General features: G+C 43.5%; 1 protein-coding gene across 2 annotated transcripts in view; it reads left to right on the forward strand.

Moving 5' to 3' along the window:
* Positions 1 to 17,386, forward strand: part of TYRO3 (TYRO3 protein tyrosine kinase) — a 63,468-nt gene that overhangs the window by 19,559 nt on the left and 26,523 nt on the right. For both annotated transcript variants that reach the window (XM_080996549.1, XM_080996548.1), the window contains exons 4-6: positions 4,834 to 5,004; positions 10,021 to 10,107; positions 15,654 to 15,769. In XM_080996549.1, the coding sequence (XP_080852675.1) occupies positions 4,834 to 5,004; positions 10,021 to 10,107; positions 15,654 to 15,769 (374 nt within the window). The remainder of the gene's footprint in view (positions 1 to 4,833; positions 5,005 to 10,020; positions 10,108 to 15,653; positions 15,770 to 17,386) is intronic.

A 17,386-nucleotide genomic window follows, 5' to 3' on the forward strand; every position in this document is an offset into this window, starting at 1 on the left:
GCATATATATAACCTATCCAGAAGCTAACCGGCTTCTGCTTCCTTAACCCGAAATCTAAAGGTCAAACTGTACTTAAGAAATTATTTTATTGAATTTAGAGCCAGTACTGCCAGAGGGCTATAAGATTTGGCATTATGTTTCTTATTTAGGAGCTAAAACGAAAGAAGCTGCCATTTAAAATTGGTTCCCAATATTGAATCAAGATTTCCTAATGTGGAACATATGTGTTATTTGGTGCTTGGAAGAATAATGCAGTAAGGAGCGAGCTAAGAGTAAAATGGCAAACATAGGCACCAGGCTTCCAATTTTTCTTTTTGAACCTCTGTGTCAAAGAGTGATGGGAGAAGGGGCCTCTTAAAAATTTTTCCCCTTGGTTGCTTGTCTTGCTCAAAATACCTCCCAGCTACTTTCCCACTTGCTTGGGCAAAGGCACAAGTACTCATTATCTTTTTCTCCTAAGGGTGGAAAAGCACTGCTTGCTGGCAGGGAGTTGTCAGAGCGAAGCGTGCCGTATTAAGCTCCCCTTCCCCTCACTGCTCAAATTTTGCGGCCTCCTTGCTTTTTAAAAAATGTATGAGACTGTTGAATGCATCTGCTGCGTAACATCCAGTTTGGCCTTTACTGTGTTACACTGTCAGGTATCAAATGACAGGTGTGTGTTCATGTTTGCACTAGACCTGAGATACATAGGGCCACCTGATGAATGGCTTAGCGGAAGAGACATTTGAACTAGGGACTCCATGACTCAGAACTCACCCATCATCCTCTCTCATAAATAAAAAGGGCAGAAAGAGGAAACTTATATTTGATGGTAAGAAAGTTTGCTCAGGAGCTTATCATAGTTTTATTGTACACGTGTGTCCACAGTAGCAAACAAGATTGGATGATAAGCAAAGAAAAGTACTACAGAGGTGGGGACCGGGGGGGGGGCGGTATCTACCCTGTGGCCTGGTTGCTGTGTGTGTGTAGTTAATTTCATTTCCTTTATCTTGTTTTGAGTAAAATAGCTAACTTGAATAGCTTATTTTGAAGTGCAAATATTTCCAGGTACTTACATAACAGAGAGCATGAAAGGTGTTGACAGGGAGTGTTGTCAGGTGTGTTTATCAGCACAGGAACGGAACCTCAAAACCTATATTTAGAGCCTTTAATAATAAGCTGATTGCCTGAGCTCCCACATATCAAATAGGTCTTCTGTCTACTTATTTTGCCATGATATCAACAGCAGCTCATGGTGTTTGGCGTGGGATCTATCTAACTGTGTTGGATATTAGCAGAATGACATCTGACCATATTGCAATTCCTCTTCTAATCGGTTTCCAGGAAAGTCTTGTTTTACCACTCTGTTTACCCAGGGACATGTGGTCTTTATCATATTCTTTGCACACCCCAAGATTTTTACATTGAATTGTACCTGAAATTCAGGGCTGGCCCAAGGCATTTGCTGCCTGAGGCAAAGGACAAGAATCACCCACTCCTGTTTCACATATGGATGCTAACTTTATTGATTCTTGCTTAAATATTGATGATAGGACAGTGTGCTCCAACACACTTGTGGACAGTAGACTAGCTTTGAGGGTGCAGGGCAGGGCAGGTGGCACACGCAGCTCTGTAGGCAAACACCTGCTCACTGCCCATTGCACAGTCCCAATACCTGCTGCCTGAGGCTCCTGCCTCAATCTGCATAATGGTTGGACCGGCCCTGTTGAAATCAGCCAGAAGCAAAAAGAATGTCACGTATAGAATAATGGCTTTATCTGCAGCACAATGGCCGTTGTTTTCAGTAATAGCAAAACTTCCACAGGATGATGGGACTGAGCTTTCAGGTGCTGTGTATTCCAGAAGACCTCATGCTTCAAGCAGCCAGTGTTATCAGAAACTGTTTGCATGATTGCTATATTTGTGTATGGTTAAATAGTTAATCAACGGTCAGGTGACTTGAAAGCGTGAAGAAGCATTAGCAAGGTCTCTTGCCTTGCCTTTGTTTAATCTAGTTGTGATATCACGGTCTAAATATCTCCTTGTGGCATTAGCCAGCCAAAGTTAAGCACTTTAAAAATTGCATTGATTTCATTGTGAGACGTGGGGATGTGCTTTGTTCTTTTTGTTTTAACTGATTTTTAATTTCAAATAACAAAACATATCCATACAAAGGAATACATAGCTTAGTAGTTGTACAGAAAATAAAGAAAATTGTGGCTGATGGTTTTTCTCTCAGTTGTTTGTCTTCATCTGGTTGAAGTCCCAGTTGATTTTTTTAGTTTCCAGTTGTGTAGAGGCAGCTTTAGTTACTTCTTCATAAGTTATTAGGCGTTTGAATGGGTAACCCGATCACCTCCTTATCCCTGCTCAGAGGCAGACTTTGGACTTTCAAATTTCAGCAGCACCGCCCCATCTCTTGCCTTCCACTTTGCTCAGTTCACTATGTCATAGCTGCCATGCCCTGTGGCACCCCCAGGCTTGGCACCCAGTGTGGCAGAACTGGTCATGCAGCCTTAACTCCGCCTCTGGCCTGCTTCATGGAGAGCTGTGGTGTAATTTTTAAGTTCACTTCTGCATTGCAGTCTCCCTGTGCAGAGATTATGGTGCATTCCTTGGAGGCCAGATCTGCTGCATCTGTGGTGCTTGCTGCCCGAGGCAATCACTTCACCTTGCCTCATGGGTGGGCCGGCCCTTAACCACATTATTGTTCACTTCTTAACTGCAGCTTGTTAGGGAACAGCAACCCATGAACACTATTTCAGATGAAACCCAAGCTTCCTGGTTTGTTTCTCCCGCTCACACCAATTGGGAGGAGCAATTGGGCAGCATGGTCAAGCAAGCATCTCATGTTTAGTAAACCACGATAAGCAAAGCCAGAAAGTCCAGTTTATTGTGATGTGTGAACACGGCCAATGAGAGTGGCACAGGATTGTGTCATTTAGATACCCTCCCACCAATGTGAGCAAGGGACAGTTCAGGATAAAAACTGAAACTAAGACTTCAGCAGGAATTTTTAAGATGAATACTGTATATAGAAAAGAAAACAACAAGATAAGTCATGGCCATCAGTCTCACTCATCCAACATCCAGCATTTCCAGATCCAACTTTGATCACAGGGAGGCACCATGGTGGGGTGGGGAGACTTTTTGGCTCAGTGGATCATATATTTATCTTCACTCACCCTCTTGGCCAACTTTGACGGGTGGGCAGAACAAGTCAATCATGCGACACCACAATGATTACATGTGATTGACAGGTGGGCACATTTACTCACCTGTCAAAGGTAGCCTGCTGAGTGAGGGAAATGTGATCAGACTCCCTACATATCAGCTAATGTGTAGGGAATTTAGCCCCGCTCCCTAGCCACATCTCTACCTGCCCCACACCTGATGTCCCATATGATGTAAGGTGTGAGGCTGCTGGGCACAGATTGGGGAAAATGGCCTGGTGGGCCAAATGGAGAGATTCTGCAACCCCGAACAATGGTTTTCATAGAGAAACTCATATTGTTCCCCATAACAAGTCTATCTTGCAATCAAATTAACCTCAAAACTCATTTCTAGTATATTTTGAGCTATGCCTTCTCACACTCAAATTTTTGGTTTCTCTGAAATTTCCTATTGTGGTATGTAGATTTGCAATCTAGTATAATTTTTCAATATTCCTTTTGAGTTCTAGCAAAAAAGTTACTGTTTTAAATAAGCAGTTGTTTTTTAGCTAAGTTACTGTCTGACAAAACTCCTTTTTCCCACAGACATTTTGAAAAATAATACAGGATGTGTATCAATTATATTTCATGTTTAGAGTAAGGCATGGCTCCAGGTTCAGCATGACTCTGCGAATGCATTTTTAATATATGCCTAAAAACCCCTAAGGAAAGGTGTTCAAAGTCAGAACATAAAAGAATATATGTCTTCTAATTAACAGTGACTGTATTTAGAAGTTAGGCATCTTGTTTTCATTATGTCTTTGAAACATTTCCTTAGGAACCATGAGAGGTGTTTTATATGTGTATTATTACTAATGAATATCTTGGCATTAATTCTTACAATTTCTCAGATTTTCCACTTCGTAGCATTGTTCTCCAAGCAGTTAGCTTTTAAAGCCACAATAAAACTGAAGCAAGGTACTCTTCCAATAGAGTGTGTTGACTAATAATTTCATGGCCTCAGACCAGCTAGGGAATTCTCTATGCAAACAAATATTATTATTATTATTATTATTATTATTATTATTATTATTATTATTATTTCCTTCATCCTAAGGTCCCAGGACAGGTTACAGTAATAAAAACACATGCATTTCCCAAGGGTAATCATGAAGCCACTTTTTAGAAATCTGGAATTTCACTGATCTGCTTGGGAGAGGGAACAAATGGAGAATTGAATCTGGTCCCCACCACCACTCCTCCTCCTCCTCCTCCTCCTCTGCTAAACAGCTGATTGGTGAGATCCAAACTTTTCAACCAGGGCCATGCATTTGCAGCCTCCGCTGCTGCTCTGCTTAACTGGGGCCCCTGCCTGATAATTTCAAAGCCCATCAGGAAGTCTTTAAAAAGGCAGTCTTTAAAAATAACCTTTCCTACTGCTATTCCACTCAGTTATATCATAGTGTAAATGTACACGGGACAAAATGGATCCTGTACTGTAGGCAGCTCTAACCAAAGAGAAAAGGGCAAAGATGTACCATAAATGTAAAATGTTCCATTTCTTAAAATATGTGTGGTTTTTTTTAGAGCCCTGGCAGCCAATGTTCTGTACAAACTACTGTGAAAGAATTTAAAGAAATGGTTTCAGCACATCATAATGAAAACTCTCCCACTGCTAACATTTATGCTTTGTTCTTCTAGGTGTTCCTTACTTCACTGCTGAGCCAGAAGATCTGTCTGTAATCCCCAATACTCCTTTCCAACTATTTTGTGCTGCAGCTGGCCCACCTGAGCCGGTAACAATTGTCTGGTGGATGGGCGATTCCAAAGTTGGTCATTCCGATGTCTCCCCCTCCACCCTAAATGTGCCAGGTAAGGCTTCCTCCTAGGATAAATAAGGGCCTTAGAAAAGGAGTGGAGTGGCTGATGAAGAGACCATATAAATTGCACCAGTGTCATGTCGCTGGTGTTACGTGAGACTAAAAAGCAAGTGAGTATCTAGTATAGTCATACCTTGGAAGTCAAACAGAATCCGTTCCGGAAGTCCGTTCGACTTCCAAAACATTCGCAAACCAAAGTGCGGCTTCTGATTGGCTGCAGGAAGCTCCTGCAGCCAATTGGAAGCCGCAGAAGCCCCGTTGGACGTTCAGCTTCCAAAAATAGTTTGCAAACCGGAACACTCACTTCAGGGTTCGAGAGCCAAAATGTTCGAGAACCAAACTGTTCGAAAACCAAGGTATGACTGTATACAGTAGAGGTCACCAAAGATGAGGTTATCTTTGGTAAAATTTCCATGTGGGGCAAACTAGATAACCGCAGAACAAATACCGTATTTTTCGCCCTATAGGACACACTTTTTCCCCTCCAAAAATGAAGGGGAAATGTGTGTGCGTCCTATGGGGCGAATGCAGGCTTTCGCTGAAGCCTGGAGAGCGAGAGGGGTCGGTGCGCACCGACCCCTCTTGCTCTCCAGGCTTCAGGAAGCTCTGTGCAAGCCTCGGGAGACCGGCGCCACTTCGCGCTCGCCTCCCAAGGGTTGCACAGAGCTGCCTGCAGTCCGGGGGTGAGCGCAGCTCTGCGCAGCCATCGGGAGCGGGGCGTGAAGTCGCGCCTGCCTCCCGATGGCTGCGCAGAGCTGCCTGCATTCCGAAGCCTGGGGAGACCGGCGCGACTTACTGCTGGCGTCCCTAGGCTTGCAGATAGCAGGCTGTTCTCGGGGCTGGGATTGGGGGAAGCTCCGGCTTCCCCCGTGCCAGCCCCGCGCCTAGGGGGGAAATAAATTTTTTTTCTTTATTCCCCCCCCCCCCAAAAAAAACCTAGGTGCGTCCTATGGGGCGGTGCGCCCTATGGGGCGAAAAATACGGTACACCTTCTCAAAAAAACATACTCCACTCATTCTAGGTATTCTTCTTGGTGTATATTCTTGTTAACAGATTTTAATTTTTTCCAATTGGTTTATCAGTTCTAATGCCTTAAGCTGTTCTGAGTGCTTCTGTTTCCTCCAGCATGGCTAAAAGAAAGCCCCATTGCAGCTGAAGGGAAATATAATAGAACAGAGCAGCAATGGGAAACTCGCAGCTACTGAAACATTCCTATGCAGTTGAATGAACCTTGTTAGAACTCTATGGTCTAGCTATACAACCTTCCCAGACCTTCGTACTGAAAGGAGTAGAGGAAGGACTTGGTACTCACTCAGCAGTGTAACGTGACAAAAACTTTCACCAGAAACTTTCTCCCCCATTTTGTCCTAAAGTCATAGACAAAGGGTTGATCCTACTGAGTCATCAGATTTCTTGCATGTACCCTCACTATTATGATCTCCTTTATCCCAAAACAACAGCAGTTAGGATGGTGAGTTCGAAGGCAGGCCTCCTGCAGCTTTAATAAGTTGGGTAGAGGAAGGAATTTCAGCAAGTGCAGTTTGCATGAAAGCCCATGATAGATGTAGCATGCATGGAAAGCAAACACACACACAAATACACACACAGGTTATGTGTACAAACTAACACATAACCATAAAAACAGAAACAGCATTTCAGTATAAAACAAATCACAGAGATGCAGTTACATACAGTCAAGCTTTTAAGATGAATGTATGTAGACCAACCACAACAAGGACTGAGTCATGGGAGGAGTATTTATATAATAATAATAATAAAAAAATAGAGACCAGTCCGCATCAAAACTGCTCAATTTGGCTTCGGCCCAGACTACATGTTTTTGTCTGACCAGACATTCAGATGAAGCAATGTTACATACATTAGCAAATAGAACTTTTGATGCTTTCCAGTATTGGGATACAGTGGTACCTCGGGTTACATATGCTTCAGGTTACATATGCTTCAGGTTACAGACTCCGCTAACCCAGAAATAGTGCTTCAGGTTAAGAACTTTGCTTCAGGATGAGAACAGAAATCGTGCTCCGGTGGCGCAGCGGCAGCAGCAGGCCCCATTAGCTAAAGTGGTGCTTCAGGTTAAGAACAGTTTCAGGTTAAGTATGGACCTCCGGAACGAATTAAGTATTTAACCCGAGGTACCACTGTATTACCAATCTGGCTGCTGATAGCAACATAAACAATTGATTTTTATAAGTTATAGGACTGACATTTGTGTTCTCAAGAAAGAAGGGTCATGGAGCTTTGCATGTAGGTTCTTTCTCTGAAGGGAAGAGGAAGGATCAAAAGGTGAACCTGCGTGTGCTATCTCTGGGTCACGCAGTTCCTGAGGCATGCAAGAAGAAGCGTGTGGGTGTGGGGAGCTGGTGTTGCAGGAAAGAGCAGCAAAATGTTTAAAGGAAATAATAATTAGCCTAGGGGGTGGGGAAGTGGGGCAGGGCCAACATTTCAGCAGTCAGTTGATTTATCTTCAAACGCTGGATTGCTGCACCTTCCTTAGAGCAAAGTGCCTGCATTTTCTTTTTGTACCTGGAAAACACTGGGGACATTTTGGGTGTTACCACTGTCAAAAAAAGCAATGCTCTTAGTATTGCTCGATCTGTTATCAGCCAGAATATATCACCCTGTGTTTTAAAATGTATCTTGTCATCTCTCTCCATCGTTTGATCTTCCACTCCTACTATTAATTTTCAGCAAGGATAATGCAAGCTTACTTCAGACATGCTTTGTCAGTGCATCACGCTCCTAAAATGCAGCCTCAGCTACTGTTTCAGACTCTGGTTTGTCCCGTACCAAGGACAGTGAAGCAGGCAAAAGCTCAGATAGAAACTTCAGAATCATTTCTCTGGCAAGCTTCACCAGGAGTCTCCCAATTCCGCTTTTTAATTTGAGATAATCGTTTTGTCTTTCACAAAACTAGAGACATAAAAAGTAAACTAGCCCTTAAAATAATAATATTGAAAAACAGAATAATACATTGAAAAAGAAACCTATCGTTAGCTCTCAAAGTCATCTGAGTCCAGGCTAAGGACCCAGTTTTTCTAAACAACAGTTTTGTGCTTCCTGTGAGCAGGATGTCAATAATGCTGAGTTAGGTGGCATTCCAGAGGCCTTGTTCTTTATCACTTAATCCCTATGTGTGTTAAAGGGCAAAGTAAACATTCCAATAAGTATTCCCTTCCTGGCTGAGCAACCTTCAGTCCTGTCATAATTACAGGCACCTTGAGACATTGTTGCTCGTCCAGAGATCCTCATATAGCTCACTTGCTACCAGCACTTTCTTTGAGCAAAGAGAAAGCCTGGTATTTATGGTTCCTCTGGGTGAGAAGATTGTCTGCAGCCATTTTGAATTGCTCTTCAGATGTATGGCAACCCATGTCAGAAGTGTAGATTTTGGCATTACTTTTAAAAAAAGCTCAACAACTTTGGGCAAAACTAAAAAAAAAAAAACCAACAACCTCAACAACTTTTCTGTTCAGAATTTTCACTTTTCAACATGTGGTAACCCTACAAAATGGAGGGACCTGATTTGAAGGCCTTGGTTCAAATGTAGTACTTGGTGTAGTCTAAATGGGGGCCATTGTCATCTGAATGTTGTTATTGTTTCAGTTTTGACAATCTGAAAGGGCGGTTTTCTGCCTTGTGTTGAAACCCTCAATTTTAAAAGACTATTTATATAAACACTCATATTCTGGTGTACAGACAAAACCAAAATCCCTTTTCAGACATTTAGTCTTCTGCTGCTGCCCACATGAAAAATAACGTTTACCTGAAGTGTAACTCTGGGATTAAATGAAGGCTGGATTCCTCTCCCTCCGCGACCCCTTCCAAAGTACTGTATATAACTACTAAACTTGACAAAAGACAGATGCAGGAAAAGTTGTGCTATTGTGGGGCTGGGGAACCTTTGGCCCCTCAGATGCTGGACTACAACTCCCATCATCCCTGGTCATTTGCCCACGCTGACTGGGCCTAATGGGAATTGGTTCCCCCAGCCCTGTGTTTTTGTCTTTGCTGGTTGGGGAGGTACCAGTTTTGCAGCTTTGTACGCTCCAGACTCATGCCCATATTAACAACCAGAAACCTACCGTGTGTTTCTAGACTCTTAGACCAACATTACACAGACACATTAATGGTGTGTACATGCATTCCCCAATAAAAAGCGCAAAGCTGAAAATAGGAAATAGTAATTTGTTAACTGCAGCTAGTGACCTCTTTCCCAGAGGACACAATTAGTGTGCCCTTGGAAGAATGCTACATTTGTGTGTAAATGCTTACAAGGAGCACTTCATTATGATGGAGACAAAAGCACTGATTTCTGTGACTGCCGATTAAATAATCCTGTTGCCACTGAGTTGTGGAATCTCAGTGGCGTTAATCAAGCTGCAATGTAGTCATCATGCCTTTGGACACAGAGGTGCCTGTTGTTTCTAGTGGAGGTCGAGGGTATAATTTGAAATCAGCCAGAGACCTTGGCCAGGCCAAGCATCCTCTTTTCCTAGGCATTGCACGAACAAAGGGATGGAGAGTATACAAGCCTTAACTTAAGAGCAGCAAAACAATAGGAGAGAGTCCGGCCAAGGACAGCAGTGAGATAACAACAATGGGAGAGCTAACAGCCTAGTACTTGGGCTGCCCTCCCCCCAGCCCATTCCTGCCCTTCCCTTTCATATTTTGCAGAAGGAGCTTCCAGTGCAGGCTTCTCTGTGCCACATTCCTTCTGTTTTATAAAAAGAAAAGAAAAAACCGATTGACATGTTAATTACACCCAAATCCATGTGAGTTTGATCCGCTTCCAGCTCAGCCCCCAAAAGTTGCACATAGAGAGAAAGAGTCTGAGCTGCATGTCAAACATAATTGAAATTCTGCTTGAGGTTGAAGCTGGGGGATTATTATACTGTACAGCAGTTTTGTGTGCTGGTTTCTTATTTTTTTTCCCCCCCTCTCTCTCCCCCTTCCCCTCCTGCTCTCCCACTTCTTGGCTGTATTCCAGGTATTAATCAAAGCACAGTTTTCTCCTGCGAAGCCCACAACATAAAGGGACTGTCTTCATCCCGGACGGCCACTGTGCAGATTAAAGGTGAGAGAGATCCTTCCCTGTTCTTCCAGGGAAGGAAATTGAATGGACTGTCAGGAGTGGGAAGAAAGTAGGGAAAAACAGTTCCTGTTTCTCCCTCCTTCTCTGCCTGCCTGCCTCCCTTCTACCCACCCCCCCAACAGGAACAGTTTTGAGCTGCTTTCCAGCAGTGCCTTCTCCCTCTCTTCTCAGCAAATGAAATAAAGCACTGTGCTCACTGTTTGGTATGCGGGCCTGTGTCCCTGCAGCAAAATTTGCAATCAAAACCAAACCCCAACTGGCACAGGAAGGGAAGATGTGACACGAAATCGCAGATTTTCCTTGAACCGGGGCATCAGAACTGTTTGTGGGAGGAAGGTGGGCCACAGTGATGTCATCTGCAGAGGATGAACAGGGAAATCTTCCTTTTCTGCACAAGTTTGATGCCTTCGTAGCAAAAATACTACCCCAAACCTTCTCCTGTCTTTTCTCCTCTCCCCTCCCACACACCCACACTCTCCCCCCCCCCCCGCGCAATACATTGGCATCTCGTGAACTGCAGAGAACAGGAGGAGGCAGATCACCGTGAGGGCAATTAAATTTCAGGAATGTTATGCTTCTGTGGATTTCTGTGCTTTGCAGTGCCAAAGCTCTCATTTAAAGCTGGTAATTTGGAGCCCTATTAATAATTTTTGTTCCTTTCACAACTGCTACTTTCCTGCGGTGTTTCCTCCCCTCATAAGAAGCTAAAGTAGCTGCAGGCCAGGAGGGACTCACGCTCTTTCTTATTTTTAGGGCAAATCTACAGCTTTGTTTTGGTTGGTTGGTCATATTTTTTAGCAATGCAAAATGCGATTAGTTCATTTTATATGGGTGCATTGTTGTGGATGAGGATTATCAGAACCTTTATTTTCAAAGGGCTGTTTCTTTCTCCCCTCATTTTAAAAAAATGGCTTTGCGTTTTTTTGTTTTGTTTATTTGTTTGTTTTTGCTCTGCCCACCATTGGAATGTGGCCACTGAGTCAAACCATTGTTGTGTCTTCCCCCAGTATTGTCCACTCGGACCATTTAAAATACAAAATAAAAGATTCAGAAGGTAAAACAATAAAACAGTAGAATTCTCTCAGACTGATGGCGGTTTTTGCAGGAGGTGAACTTCCTGTTCTGACATCAGTGTATTTCACAGGCCATATAGGTCTGATAAGCAGCACTGTGAAAATGAGGAAGGAGCTGTTCCAACTGAATTCACCCAGGCCATTGGTGGTCTTTGATGCTTCTGGCGTGAGTCCTCAGGCCTGGGCTTCTCATCAGCAGATCTTTTGGTAATCCCTCAGACGGTGGAGAGGGGCTTCCCCACCTAGACTCTTTCAGACTATTGTTGGTTCCTTCAAGAGCTGATGGTGTAAGCTCCCTGGCTTCTCCTCCTCCTGACATAAATTCCTGGAGGAGGCCAGGTGAGGTGAATCATCTCTTCAGTTTGAAATCAATATCCTTCCTCATCCTCAGGCTCTCTTTCTGAACCAAACAGCTGGAGACTGCAGCTCATATCAGCTACCCAGCAGCCATTGGATGCTGATGGTGGTTCATCTGCAGTCTTCAAATTGCACCTGTGGGGCTCTTTGGCTTCCTTGACCTTATACCAAGGATATCCAATGTGATGCCCCCCTGATGTTGTTAGACTGCAGTTCCCATCAGCCTCAGCCGGCATAGACAACAGTCTGGGATGGTGGGAGCCCTCAACTACTGTTACTTCCTGCATCACCTGGATATGCTAAGTTACTCGAATTTGTTAACAGTTGTAAAGAGATCATAATTTAATGGTGGGACAAATGCTTTGCATGCAGAAGGTCTCGGATTCATTCCCTGGCATCTTAGGAAAAAGGATGTCAGGTAATGGTGAAATCTTCGCGCGAGATCCTTGGGAGCTGCTGCTAGTCAGAGTAGACCAGGGTTTCCCAAACTTGGCTCTCCAGCTGTTTTTAGACTACAATTGGCACCATCCCTGATCACTGGGCCTGGTAGCTAGGGATGATGGGAGTTGTAGTCCAACAACAGTTGGAGACCCAAGTTTGAGAAACCCTGGAGTAGATAATACTTAGTTTGATGGACAGTTAAATCTGAAGGCAACATCCTATGCATCTGTGTCTTGTTTATCACTGGAGAAACCCAGGGTTGAACCTGTGGTGTTCTACATGCAAAGTGTTGTTACATACTCCTTCCAGAAGCTGGATACTGTTGAAACAAATTTCTGGCCTTGACGGAACTTTGGCTTGATGCAGCAGAGTTCTTTGTACATTCCGAGGAATATACTGCACCGTGTCCACCCTCAACATAACGGACCATTGTTACCAAACAGAACTGGGACTGATTGCACTGTCACACATGTTGGTGACAAAACATTTGGCAGTTAAGAATGTAAGGAGAGATGAACGAGTCCAAAGGCCTATGCAGTCCTACATTCTGTTCTTACGGGAGCCAACCTGATGTGTATGGGAAACCCAAAAGCAGAAGGTGGGCGCAGCAGCACTCTTCTATTCCGTTCAGGGCAAGCTGCAAGAACACCTTTCTTTCTTTTTTAAGAATAATTTTTTATTAACCGACCAATCACATAAAATCAAACCAAATTACATAAATTCCAAATTACACAGCCGAATTTTAAATTTTTGTTGGGGGTACCCATATTTCAAGTTCCGAAGGGATCCAATCAACTTCTTGCTTCTTACTGCTGTTTTAATGTCCACAAATCTAACCTTATGATGTTCACAGTACTATCCAGTCCTTTCTTATTATTTTTCCACATCTCTTGTTGTTATTTTCATATATTTTTCCTTTCTCTTTGTGACCTCTGATAGTCTCCGCAAGCTGGTTAGAACAGTTTGTAATCCTGCGTGGATATATTTTTTTTTATCCAGTAGCCATATCCAGACGTTTTCCATATAACATCACTTCCATACATCAAAACAGTCTTAGCGTCATTAATCTTCACCAATCTGCCTCCTTTCTCAAAACCTCTGAGGAGATTCACTAGGAATGCAGTCTGAAAACAAATCCGTTCTTCCTCCTGGCTGTAAATCCTTTGGCAAGATGGCGACTCCGAATTAATTGCTGCACCATTCCCAAAAGCTCTTATTGCTTCTCGGTCTCCATAAAGCATACTTTTGGTTAAAGTTTATCTCCACACAGACCTTAATCATCCTACTTGGGTCAGTTCAACCGACGGTTCTAATGAGGAGGGGTTCTTGTAAATCACATAGAAGGAAAGTAAAAAAGGTTTCCCCCCCCCATTCAGCCCCATTGTCAACATACCCTGCCTTTGGTGTATCTTCATCGTAAAGTATTCTTGTTTCTCCAGCCCGTCGTCTTCTTTCGCAGTGGTCACTTAAAGTAGCAGACTTCACTCCCCTTCTTCACTTGAAATATGTGCATTTGCTTCTTTTGTAATTAATTATTCCAAATTGCTGCAACTAGTGCGCGATCAGAGACAGCGTCCAGGAGAGCCGATGTCCACACGGGGGCATTCTGCCTAGGGCCCTCACCCCCTTCTTTTGAATTAGGGGGTGATTTATGGGCACAGCAGGCAAGGGCAGTGTTCCCCATTTCCTTGGGGCAACAAGGGAGGCTGCCTACTCCCATAACAGCCTCTTAATTACCCCGTGTGGGTCGGAGAGATGGTATTGTCGGCCATCTTCCAATGCGCCCCCTAGTGCCCCCCGCAAGAACACCTTTCTTCCTTCTCCCTAGAAGCTTGCTGAGAGATAAAGAGATGCTGCCTCTTAGGGCCATATAGGTAGAGTTTATAGCCATGTTTACCAATCTTTGAAGCAAGACAAAGGACAGCGCTGCAAGGAAACAAAACGGAGAATAAGGGCAAAGTGGATTTATGGAGAAGGATCTTGGCATGGTGTGGGAAACCATTTCAAGAGAAAGTGGCAGCATGAATGGAACTGCTGAGCCAAGAGTGGGAGCAGGAGATGACGGGAGCAGGGAAGGGGTGGGCTGGAGGGAACATATGGAGTGAGAAGATTGGGAGTAAATCAGAGGAGCGAGGGCCAGAGCAGTAAAAGAAGCGAAGGGCAAACAGCCTGGGCTGACGTGGTTCAAAGACAACAAAACAAGCCAAGGAAGACATTGCAGATGGCTCAAAGCAGGGAGTCATATGCACACATGTCGTTTTTCCCAAGTGCAAATCCTCTGGGTGAAGTCCAAGGATGCCATTCTGCAGAGGCATCTGCTAACGTAAGAGAAAGAGAGGCAATTTCCATTCATTCTCCCTTCCCCTTTGAGCCCACTGCACCACCTCCCATGCTCCAAATCTAAATCTGGAACAGATTTCAGTGATTCTGAACCCAGCTTGGCTCCTGGAAAGAGATGCGGCAGGAGGAAGCTGTGATCTTGACCAGCTTCATCTGTGGCAACTCCAGCTTTTTAAAAATTTTGATCATGGCACAGTTACACAAGACCTGGTCACTTCAAGATTAAATTACTAACACATCCTACATGGAGTATGAAGAGTGTTCAGTAGCTTCAGTTGGTGTACATATTATATGGACCTGGAAGTCCATCAGATGGACTTTAAAATTCTGCAGGATTCACAACCTGTGGTTTGACTTGTACACTAATCTCAAGCCTCTTCTGTGTTTCACATCTCTGAAGTATTAGCTGTTTGCAACATCAGCCATTCCTCCTTCACCACTGGCTGGTTCAGCACTGTACCTGGTTCCGCAGTAGGCTTCTCCTGTTTTTCTCCCATGTGAGCCTAGATTTTAAGTTTAAGTACTGTAAAGGCAAATGATGTGATTACTCCTTTAAAGCTAAGCGAGTCTCGGCCTGGTGAGCTGCTTGGAAGCCTCATGTGAGCTCTGAGCTTCAGAGTGGCGTATAAGTGCAACAAAAAGAATGGATTTTGGCTTAGCACTAAAGCATTTAAACGTTGGTAAGCCACATGGATACATATGTGAATGTACGACACCCAACTGCTTTGGGTCCAGAATGACATTGTAGTGGTTGTTTAATACGAGGAATAAGACAAGTTTGCATTTGTTTTATGAAATTGGCCCAAACATACCTAGATCTACTTGGAATTCTTTTTTAAAAAAAAAACCCCAAACCCAAACCTGTATACTTTCGGTGTTTAAAATAGGAATTAGTGGAAATCAACTCCCAGCATATGAGTTCTACCATCTGCCTATTAAAAGGACTAGGCTTTGCTTCCACGTTCCAGCACCCCTGCTCCTCTGACAAGAGAGATGCTATGCAAAGGTTTTAGGAACTTCAGGCTAGCACTGCTTGCATCTCAGATTCCACAGCAGAATGTTTTGAGAAGTGCCTGTGTCAAATGTTCTGTGTTTGCTATATCTGTTTAAATACCAAACACTGAATAAAGAGAATAAGTTATTCAGTGTTAATCAGGATTTATAATGCCATGTGCAAGCCACCCCTGTTCATACAAAGCTTGATTAGCACCTCTCAGGGACCTTATCCAAATTCCCAGACTGTAGCATCTGCACATTTCCATATAAATATCTGCTCAGTTCTACATATGCTAAACAGCATCCGTCCTTCTTTTTCAGCTCTCCCCTTTCCACCTCTCAATGTGACAGTAACTCAAATCACCAGCAACAATGCCAGTATCACTTGGCTGCCAGGATTTGATGGCCGTTCTCCACTTCATTCTTGTACAGTTCAGGTATGTGATACGTGCATAATACCTCCTTGGCCAAAGCAAATAGTCAAACCCAGGAAATGTTTTGCTAGATAGCCCCTTGCTTTGCATGTCTGGGACCCTGGAGGCAGGGCTTTTCTACCCAGAAATTCTGTGGGCAACTGGCCTCAAAGGATGCAGTGCTTAATTTGTGACCAGAGCAGCATGGACCAAAATAAACTACTGTCTTGGAAAGACCCTGCATAGGAAGATAATCAAGTGTCATTGCAAAGTTCTAGTTTGCTGTACAGTGATGATACGATGTGCATGCATAGAGCTCTCCCATGCACAGAATGAACCTGGACCAATTTGAATCCCTCTCCCCTTGCATGGAGGAGTGCTGTGTGATGGTACATGCACAGAGCCATTTCTCAGGCACGCTGATGAATCCCACTTGTAAGTTCTAGTAGTACATATTCCATGCGTTCATAGGCAAAATAAAATACATAATGTCCCATTTTATTTTTAATTTGGGGAACTGTCCTATTGATGGTCAAGAGACTTCTGCTATTTTTAAAAGGACTGCATCCAATGACTAATAAAGTATATGTAATCTCTGCCTCTGGTGTTTTACAATTTTTTATATAAGGTGTAAGCCACCCAGAGTGACTGGGGAAACCTAGCCAAATGGATGGGGTATAAATAATAAAATTGTTGTTGTTATTGTTGTTGTTCCCTATATTGATACTATACATATTTTACGTAGTCCTTCCCCAGTGTTCAGTGCTGGCATGAGACTAAACCTGTGGTCCCACGTGCCTCAGCTTTAGTGCCCAGAGAAGTCTTAACTTCTGATGTAACTTACAGCTCCTCCAGATAACCTATTTATTGAGGATTCATCTAGATTTTCTTGCATAAAGCTTATGTGAAACCTGTGGCTGATCTTTTTTGGGCATCTCTTGTGATAGGTTTGCAGGTATGCAACAATGAGCATTCATTCTGATTTTACTGACCAGTGTTTGTACATCTTCCCATTAATCATTAGTTCATCCCAAACTTTTCAGTGGATTTCTTCTTCATGTGAAAAGTGTGTTTGTTTGTTTGTTTGTTTGTTTGTTTGTTTGTTTGTTTTAGTGGATCTGTTGCACTTTTAAATTTCCAGTATGTGCTTGAATCCCTCCTGTCTGACATTCTGGAGGTGACTTTACATATTTTTGAGTTGGCAACATGCAAGCCTAAATGGCAGTTCATTGATTGGTACTTTATTGCGGGTTGCACAGCAGTTTGAAACAAATGCACACCTGCATATTCCTGCATTGCAGGGGGTTGAACAAGATGATCCTCAGGATCCCTTCCAACTCTACAATTCTTTGATTCTGTGACTGAATTTCGGTGTTTAGAACGTGAGCTGAGTGGATTCTGTGCATTGTCCAGCAAGTAAGGTAGTTTTATGCTTGCTCGACAAGTGCTTGGTTGGCAACTTGCCCTACATTTGCAGTGCCACTGCAACCGCTGAACAATGGGTGTTGGGGAGATCACACAGTAAGTAAGGCTTAAACTGCAGACGTGGTGAAGCAATTATGCAACCGCTTTAGTAAGGCCAGCTCCTTTTAACTCACGTTTTCTCTCATCATGTCAAGTTGGTCCATTTAACTGATCTTC

The sequence above is a fragment of the Podarcis pityusensis genome (genome assembly GCF_964106645.2).
Source record: "Podarcis pityusensis genome assembly, chromosome: 1".
NCBI classification, from domain to species: domain Eukaryota; kingdom Metazoa; phylum Chordata; class Lepidosauria; order Squamata; family Lacertidae; genus Podarcis; species Podarcis pityusensis.